The sequence below is a fragment of the Panthera uncia genome, chromosome D1 (assembly GCF_023721935.1).
Source record: "Panthera uncia isolate 11264 chromosome D1, Puncia_PCG_1.0, whole genome shotgun sequence".
Taxonomy (NCBI): domain Eukaryota; kingdom Metazoa; phylum Chordata; class Mammalia; order Carnivora; family Felidae; genus Panthera; species Panthera uncia.
In genome coordinates this window covers 89,093,740-89,103,622 of record NC_064808.1, presented here as the reverse complement: position 1 = coordinate 89,103,622, position 9,883 = coordinate 89,093,740, and the positions used below count along the sequence as shown (strand labels likewise).

The window sequence follows — 9,883 nt, the reverse complement described above, 5'->3', positions numbered from 1 at the left end:
AAAAAACTTCCCACTGCTCCAGCCATGCCCTACACACTAGCCTCACCTCCTCCCTGCATGCGCCACCCTCCCGACCACAGACTAACAATCTCCCTGCAGCTGTGGTAACCCCAGAAGTGTGTGTGTGTGTGTGTGTGTGTGTGTGGTAAACAACCTGGACTTTTTCCCTTAGGGGAAAAGCTGTGGCCCACTCTCTACCTCTGAGCCCTTCAACCGTAATGACTTTTCTGAACTATAGACACTGTGGCTGATGATAGACGTTGGAGCTTCTGGCAACAAAGAGGTAACGTCCACTTGGAGATTGCGACTTCTCACCTCCTTGACACAGCTCTAGCTTTTTTGAAAAGCAGCTATGGATCTGCTACTGAGTGCTAATGAAAACTGAAGCCCAGTCCAAGGAAGCCTTGTGATGTATTTTCTAGGCTGATATTCACATTTGGGAGTGAGTCAACTCAGACTTGATAACTCAGTAAAGGGGCAGGGTTCAAAAGCTCAAAAGGCCTCACTAGTCACATGAAATGGTATATTCGTGAGACATATGAAGTATATTCTCAATTGTAGCCTACTGTTGTATTTTCTTAGTAGTGATTTTTAGAAATCAGAAGACTTGAATTTTGATGAAGTTAAATTTATAATCTTTTTCTTTTATGATTTGTGTTTCCATGTTTCATTATAGAAGTCTGCCTACTTGAATGTGGTGAATATCTTCTCTTAAATTTTCTTCTAGAAGATTTATCATTTTAGTTTATATATATCATATATGATCCATGTAAAGTTAATATTTCTGTATGGTGTAAAGGCAAAGTTACATCTTTCGCCATAGGGCTATCCAGTTGTTCTTGCACAGTTTGTTGGAAGGACTTCTGATTTGATAATTCACCATTACGTGGATGTTAATAGACACTCTATCAAATTTTAAAAGTTCTCTTCTATTGTTATTTGATGATAATTTTATTATAAATTGATATTCGGTTTTTATCATTGAAGTTTTGTTTCTCTTCTTCCATGAATGGGGACAATTAAGTTGATTCTTTCCTCTAATGTCAAACCTTACTTGCATTCCTCAAACTGGTGCAGCCACTCAGGAAAATAGTATGGAGGTTCCTCAAAAAATTAAAAATAGAACTACCCTACGACCCAGCAATTGCACTACTAGGCATTTATCCAAAGGATACAACTGTGTTGTTTCAATGGGGCACAAGCACCCCAATGTGTAACAGCATCTATCAACAATAGCCAAAGTATGGAAAGAGCCCAAATGTCCATTGACTGGTGAATGGATAAAGATGTGGTACATACATATACAATGGAATATTACTCGGCGATTAAAAAGAATGAAGTCTTGCAACTGCAACAATGTGAATGGAAGTAGAGCATACTATGCTTAGCAAAATAAGTCAGAGATAGATAAATATCATATGGCTTCACTTATATGTGGAATTTAAGATACACAACAGATGAACATAGAGGAAGGGAAGGAAAAATAAGACAAAAACAGAGAGGGAGGCAAACCATAAGAGATTCTTAACTGCAGAGAACAAACTGAGGGCTGCTGTTGGGGTGCCGGGAGGGGAGAAGGGCTAAATGGGCAAGGGGCATTAAGGAGGGCACTTGTTGGGATGAGCACTAGGTATTATATGTAAGTGATGAATCATGAGATTCTATTCTAGAAATCATTATTACACTATACGTTAAATAACTTGGATGTAAATCTAAAAAAATTTTTAATTAAAAAAATTTAAATAGTTAATAACCTCCCAAAATACAGAGCCCCCCCCCCCCGCCCCGTACCCTCCATAGGTTCACTGGTGAATTCTGCCAAAAACTTAAGGAAGAAATTATACAGATTCTCTACCATCTCTTCCAGAAAATCGAAATAGAGGGACCATTTCCTAACAAAATATGGAATAAAACAGAATAAAACTACTTATTCTACAGATTTTAAAAACAATAATAATAAACATTATTAATAATTTGAACTTACACAATGTTATATGTCAAGCATGTATCAATAACTCTGGGAAAATATTAATGAAAGGGACAAAAGATTTGAACAGATGTTCAATCTGTTTACTAATGAAGCACACGAAAAGAGCCAAATAAATTGACAACAAATTTTGTATTTCAATTCCATCCTGCTAAAGCTTTTCCCACAGCACTTAAACATTTGCAAGAGGGTGAGAGGGAGATGTTGGCCAATGAGTACAAACTTACAGTTAGAAAATGAGTAAGTCCTAGGAATTGAATGCACAGCATTGCGATTACAAGTCACAGTCTTGTGCTACATTTCTTGAAAGTTGCTAAGTTACACAAAGCTACATGTTAATTATATCTGAATAAAGTTGGGGGAAAAGAACATAAATTTGCAAGGATATTGACCTCTACCTTCTTCTTTAATATCGGCAATTCAGCCAAGAAATCTTTAATTTTTCTGTAACACCTTAACGATAAATACAGAACCTTGAGTGCAAATTTTTATCTCATTCAGATGGTTAAAAGTATCTTTTAGGTGAGCCAGACCATGAATAAAGTCCTCTTTTTCAAATTGTTTCAAGAGTAGTTTTGCTTTTTCTTTAAAAAGTAAACAAACAAATAAAACTTATCAAAATCGGTACTAAAGTTTGTCCCTTTGAAAGCCAGAGAACTTCGGTGGTGACAGAGAAGATTTTCTTATTCCCTGCAAAGGCATTTTTAAAATGTGATGATTTAGAAAATTACTTTGGATAAAGTCGATGGCTCTTCTGGCTGATGACAGAATTTCTTTTAGAGTTGTCTGAATAGTCTTTTGTCAGTGCATGTCTGTCACAAAACAAGTGAGTAGCTAGGAGGTGAGGAAAACCAGACGCCCACCCAGCATTGTAGGAGTTCCGTCTGTCTGCAGAAAGAGACAGGGAGCTTTTGCTTCCCTCAAAGTTCTGCATGATAAAACCACCTTTTTTACCTATTGACAAAAAGTCGTTCGTTGACTTTTACACTTCCCAGGGGAGACTCATGATGTAAGAATTCTTCGATGGCTTCAGCATGTGCAGAGCAAGCAAAACCAGAAGGAAATGGGAAGCTTGGCAACACTGAAGGTGGCTTTAGTTTCATCCCATTGTAAAATGAAGGGGTGTGGCATAAGTGCCAATTCCTCAATGGCTGCTTCAAGGTTTTAAAGAAATAGGAACTGCTGGACAAGGAAAATGGATGACAGAGTTTTTTCCTTCGTTGCAGTCCACGAATCAGTGCCGACATGGTTCACCAAAGTTTATCCGATATAAGTGGAGCTTCTATTTATTCAGCAGGCTGGTAAGAAAATGTGCAGAAGCCCCAAGAAAAGGGTTTTGTAAAATGGCACAACTACGTTTAGAAACACGCCAAATCTTTCCAACTGAGCTTTCTTATTAGGAAAAATTCCAAATTCTAAGACATAGTTTCTGGACAGACAGAAGTGAGATGCACTTTTACTCTATCTGCATTCACAAGAACACTTACACACACACACACACACACACACACATACATAAAACCACTGTGACCTTTGTGTCCTAGTAAGTTCAAAGATGCAAATGAAGACATCTGATTCCTGTTTTTTCACTTACTTCTATTAGGAACAAAATCTTAGGCACTGCTAACGTTTTGTAGTTTGTTGCCAACATTGAATATGGAAGGGAGTGATTGATATCCTTTAGAGTGTAGCCAAGAGCGGGATGCCCCAAGATGGACCACTTTGGCATGAAAATTATTTTGAGTTAAAAAGCAATCAATCAAAAGCCAGCAGATTCAGGAAAAGCACCCCTCAACCTCTTGAAAGAATTTAGATGGAGGACCTGCTCCAGGAAGAGAGCTATCACCCATAGATAAAACTCCAACATGGTAAGAGCTAGGTATGGTAGATGGGAGGAACCTAGTTCTCCATGTCCCACTGTTTCGGAGTGGCCCAGCAAATACTTGTTTACCAAATATTTATTCTTTTTTAAAATCTTCCCATAAATTGCATTCCTATCCTGTGAGGTCCCAGACCCTTGCCCCCTTTTCCTTAGTTTGGGGAGATATATATATATATATATATATTCTATGTCTGTGTGGATCCGCCATAGATATGCTATTAAATTTGATTTTCTCCTGTTAATCTGTCTCATGTCAATTTGATTCTTAGTCTGGCTAGAAGGATCTTGAAGGGGACAGCAATTCTTGCTCCCTGACAAGAGGTTAGTGAAAAATTTAAAATTTTCTAGCAAGGTTCATGGACCTCATGAAACTAAGAGGCCACTAAACCCCATATTAATAAATTTTGCTCAGGAACCAAGATAAGGTGCTAACAAAAATCTGTTACCACACCTGCATAAATTCAGTCCATAAACAGTCCTGAACCAAGATAAGGTGCTAACAAAAATCTGTTACCACACCTGCATAAATTCAGTCCATAAACAGTCCTGAAAGGGTGTTTTGAAACTTTTCATTACCATCAGGACTTTTCATCTAAAACATTATATTAACAGCAATATTGTGAACAAAGAGAATGTTAGTGACACTGATCTATGCTTGAACCTCAGCCGGGCTGCTTCATGGACGCTTCACCACCAGGGTGTTGTGAGGGCTCCATGAAACGATGCGAGTAGAAGTGGCTGGCCCCATGTGTGGCACGTAGCAAGCACTCAATAAATGCTGGTTTTGTTCTTCTCTCCTTCACCTCTCTTATCACCAGCAATTGGAAGAAGAGGGTGATTTCCCTAGGCCCTGCAAACAGGCTCCTCGCCACCACACTTTTTAAAGATCATTATTTCACACTCTATATACACTCTGAAAAGCCATTACTTCCCCTGGAAGCCAAGGAACAAAGCAGCCTGACTTCTGACTCTATGTCCGTTCCCTCCAAAAAACAAAAGCACAGCATTTAGAAGCCAGATTAAGAGGGTTGCTCATCTGTGGTATCACCAAGATTTCAGTTACCAACCCTGAAGCCAAGAATGAATATGAGGACACAATGTTCTGCTGTCTCATCAGAGCAGGACAAATGGCATCTAGGCTGAGTAGATGGCCTTCTTGCCATGGGGCGCATTAATCTGGGACTCTGTATCAGTGGGATTGTGGATAGTGGTATCATGTGAGATTTATCCGTCATATGCTCAGCACATCACCATGTGCCAGGCAAAATGCTAGGTCAGAATAACAGATCTTAGTATCCATATTCATGATTTACATTATGAAACCATGGAATGTTAAAGTCGTAAAGGACCATAGAATTGTTGAAGTCTAAAAATCACAGATAAATGGCTTGCTAAAGATGCCATGAATTACATAGTAATCAACCAAAAGTCTCAGACTCCCAGGAAAATCCTCTTTTTGCATTGTACCACACAGCCTCTAGTAGGTTCTAATACTTATTCTTTCCTATGCCGTGCTAAATGAAGAAGGAAATTGTTTCCAAGAAAAAACTTGATGGGTAAGGTTCTGGGGGAGGATGAGGAGTAAGTCAGGTACCCAATGTTTGGGTAGAATTGCAAAACTTCACAATCTTAACTAGAAATAATCCAGCAGAAAGGAGATTCAAAACTCAATGGGCCTTTCAGAAAGCATCTGCCAAGGGGAACCTTGAAAGAAGAGTAGACACTGAAAACCAACTGCAGTTTAACCTGGAATGTTCTTTACTTCATTTGCTATGGTTTTAGAGTCATTCTCTTTAAACAGATAAATCAGAGAAAATAGGTGACAAATGAAATGCCCCGATAGCCTTGTAAACCCAAGCACCAAAGGCTCAGGGCTTTGCCTTCTTGATAAGCCTTTGAAAAGTCCTGAAAAAAATGCCATCCAGTTTCTAAGATGCCCTCCTGAAATATGGCAGAATAGAAAACTAGACTCAAGACTTCACAATCTGGCTTTTCATTCTAGAATCAATTCTTTTCGAAGAAACGAATTCCCCCATGTTTCTCTTCTTGGGCAATGATCGGCTCCACACTCTGGTCATAGAAAAAGAACATTGTAACTTTTGCAGCATTTGACGTAAGACTTCATGTCACCCAATCTTCACCTGATATCTAAAAATGTCATACTTGATATGTTTTAATGAACGTATTGTTCCTACAAGCAAGAATATGTCCTTAAATTAGCTCTGCATGGAAGATTCCCAATACCTCTTGCCAAGGTGCCATCAGCTCACTGACACAGGTTAAGCAGACTTGGGATGCCAGGGTTAGTCATGGTTTCCCAGTGCTTTACCCATGGTGAGCCTTAACTGAGTTAACTTTTGTAGAGATAGATACCTAAATCATAGAAAAATGAGCCAGTTCACAATATAAATTTGGTAAAGATCATGTTGTGTGGTAATTCTAGCAAGAATCTCCCAGCCCTACAGAGTAAATAGTCCCTGACTGTGGAGGACAGATTTCTGCTAAGGTGAAGTCGTTCTGGGCTGAGAATCAGAAGTTCTAGGCTGAAGGCCCAGCTTGGTCATAGATTATACATCTTTTTCTCTTTCATTCTCCTGTTTCTTCCCCATCGGGTGAGGAGCTACGTGATCTTTTCTTACTTATACATTGCTCTACGTGCACACACAGAACTGTACCTGGAACACCAAAGCTCTCAATAATACTCATTCGTTGATTGTATGAATAAATCTCCAAGAGGCATTGAATCAAGGCGGTTGAAAGTGTGGCCTCCACTAGATATGTAATCATGGGTAAGATACTGGACCTCACCAAGCCCCAGTTTCCCTCTCTGTAAAATTAGAGTAAGAATGATAATGTAGTTACTATAACAATAATTGCTGTGCTAAAGATTATAATTAAAAAACCAAGTTAGCTTAATGTAAACCCCCAAATTTACTAATTATCTTTATGCTTTGCTATGGGGTAGAGAGAGAATGAACTTGAGCTTCCAGAGAAAAGCTTGTGTGATTGGTTTCCCTTAGGCATGAATAATTCCTGCCCTGTGAAGAAGAAGGTTTCCTCCCTATAGCCTAAAGAGCTGTTCTTGCAGTTCCTGGCTTCTTTTCCTCCTGTACAGAAGACTTCTGGTTCAGGATGGACAAACACTTCTTGATAGTCTCCTTCCTTTTCTGCTTCATTGTAGGTGAGTCACAGACCTGAGAAGTGGGCTCCAGAGGCAGGATCTCAGGAGCCTTTGGAAACTCTACGTGTACAGGAGGTATCCATGGAGGGCTGAGCCTTGACCACGTTTATAAGGGAGGGGAAGCCATTCTTCAGAATGCTCCTTCTGCCTTACGGGCCAACTTTTCTGACCTTTTCAACATTCTGCCATTCCTCACCAGGGGCTCAAGCCTCTATGGCTGCCCCTTCCTACTCTTTCCCCATTCTGTCCCTACCATTCCCCATAATCTAAAATCCTAGCAAGATTTTCCTTAAGTCATCCTTTCCATTCATAAATCTGTATCCCATTTGCTGTGACAGCTGGTCAGTCTATAATGAATAATTTTGTAGTTTGTTTTAGACAATGACTTTTGATACCCTTATCAGGGAGTTTATATGAAAACAAGTGATTATAGGAGAGGAAATACTGGATGCTCTAGAACCAGAATTTTTAAATTGCTGTCTTAACATGGATGGAACAGGAAGGTATTATGCTAAGTGAAATAAGTCAGTCAGAGAAAGACAGACACCATATGTTTTCACTGGTAAGTGGATCTTGAGAAACTTAACAGAAGACCATGGGGGAGGGGAAGGGGAAAAAAAAGTTACAGAGAGGGAGGGAGGCGAATCATAAGAGACTCTTGGATACTGAGAACAAACTGTGGGTTGATGGGGGGTGGGGGAGAAGGGAAAGTGGGTGATGGGCGTTGAGGAGGTCACTTGTTGGGATGAGCACTGGGTGTTGTATGGAAACCAATTTGTCAATACATTATATTAAAAAAATAAATAAAACAAGAACAATTATTTCTCACTAAAATTTTTTTTAAAAATTGCTGTTTTAAAATCTCTGTACCTTTGGTTACTCATCTGAGAAATGGGGAAATACTTACTCACGAGGCTCTTGTGATGATTAAATCAGATGCAAAGTGAGAAAGCATGGCCCAAATCAGATGCTCAATAAATGCTACTTTCCTTTCTCACCCAGGTGCACCAGGGAGAGGTTTTTTGTTTGTTTTATTAAACCTGTATTTCTGATTAGCTCACCCCACAATACCATGGGAAGTGTTACTAATATGTTGTAATTCATGAGGACTTTACATACATTCAATTCAAAGTTCAAAATTACAGAGTATATTACCTCATAATATCTAAGCGGCGAATGTTAATAACCTAGCTTGGGTAAAATATTTTTTTCTTTTTTTCTTTTTTAAAAATGTTTGTTTATTTTTGAGAGAGAGAGAGAGAGACAGAGAGACAGAGACAGAGTGTGGGTGGGAGAGGGGCAGAGAGAGAGGGAAACACAGAATCTGAAACAGGCTCCAGGCTCTGTCAGCACATGGCCCAACATGGGGCTCGAACCCACGAACTGAGAGATCATGACCTGAGCGGAAGTCGGACGCTCAACCGACTGAGCCACCCAGGCGCCCCTTGGGTAAAATAGTTTAAAGCATTCACCCACATTATTACACTCCCACCTATCTACAGTGCTGCCAAGTTGACTAGGCCATCATTAATAGAACTGTTTTAAAGCTGGAAAAACCAAAGTCATGGGGGCTAAATCTTTGCTCTGAGTAGGTTAAAACGGCTAAAATAGGGATCCGAAGAATCCTTTTATACTCACAATCGCATTTCTCTGTGATACGAAGTTGGTGAGAGCTCCAACTGCTTACTACCTGCTATTCTACCCACCACCAGCTCCTCATCCACCGCCCCCCCACCCCCCCGCCGTCACCCCTACTCCTCCACCCTCCACAATCAGGTCTAGATAATTCCAGCTCCTTCCAAAGTGTCCCTGGTCTGACACCAGCTCTACACTCTCCAGCAGTGACACCTCTGAAGTGCGTAACGTGCCACCTTCACACACGGACAGATCGCTGTAGAAGAGGCTTTGGTTCCTGTATTGCTCAGACGTTTGAATCGTGCATGTCTTTGAAGATCTTCCAGGGTAAGGTAGAGGGCCAGTAGAGGTACCGTGAAAATCTTAGAAAATTCTTAGGAGAGCACTTCAGCGATTTTGTATCTGACTACGGCCAGTCTAGGAGAGGAACCGACGAGCAGAATGCCTCTGAGCTCAGGTCCCTGTGCATGCAGACAGAAGAGGATTGGGGGAAATGAGACAGGAGGAAGAAGACGGGGGCCCTATATTCCCAACGAAATGGACCAGATTCTAACTCTGAAGACACTAAAGCACTAGTTGCTAATCTAGCAGGAAAGGAAATGAAACAGCTGTATAGAGTTATAGGGACCTCAGGCAAACGAACATGAAGGGGGCCGGTGGTTTCTACACCTCCCCGCCTCAGTCCTCATGGTACGTATAAGCTGTGAAGCCATCCGTAAACCCACCCTGATGCCTAATTAAATTTCCACGGGCAGGAATAGTGCCAGGTTTGACTTGTCTTTAGAAAACTTAGATCACTGACTTATTTTCTATGTTCTTTCTTATTACAGATAACATTCTGCAGTTATCATATATGGTGTGTCAGAAATTCTGCAGAGACTTGACATTTGATTTCCACAATCGGACTTACGTTCATAAATGTTGCAGATACAATTATTGTAACATCGAAATCTAAGATATTTGCCCTCCCGAGGCCTCACTCTGAAGTGTTGATGTTTCTCACCCTTCATACCCTGCCTGCCCTTGCTTTTTTGCCTTGTCTGTCTTGTAAGTACCCCAGCTGTCTCTTTAATTCAGTGTCACCCTTCCTGGCACCTCCAGCTCGGTTTCTATCTCAGTCAGAGGATAATGATTCTGAACAACAGACCTCTCCCATGACAGGGATTGGCATTTCTGTACTCAAGAATCCTGTCCCAAG

The 9,883-nt window shown here is 40.4% G+C and overlaps 1 protein-coding gene across 1 annotated transcript; it reads left to right on the top strand.

Annotated features, from left to right (window-relative positions):
• Window positions 1-7,001: 7,001 nt before the first annotated feature.
• On the top strand, window positions 7,002-9,644 carry PATE3 (prostate and testis expressed 3). Its single transcript, XM_049654864.1, has 3 exons — window positions 7,002-7,050; window positions 8,890-9,012; window positions 9,516-9,644. The coding sequence occupies exons 1-3, from the start codon at window positions 7,002-7,004 to the stop codon at window positions 9,638-9,640; spliced, it is 297 nt and encodes a 98-aa protein (XP_049510821.1). The 3' UTR covers window positions 9,641-9,644.
• The last annotated feature ends 239 nt before the right edge of the window (window positions 9,645-9,883 follow it).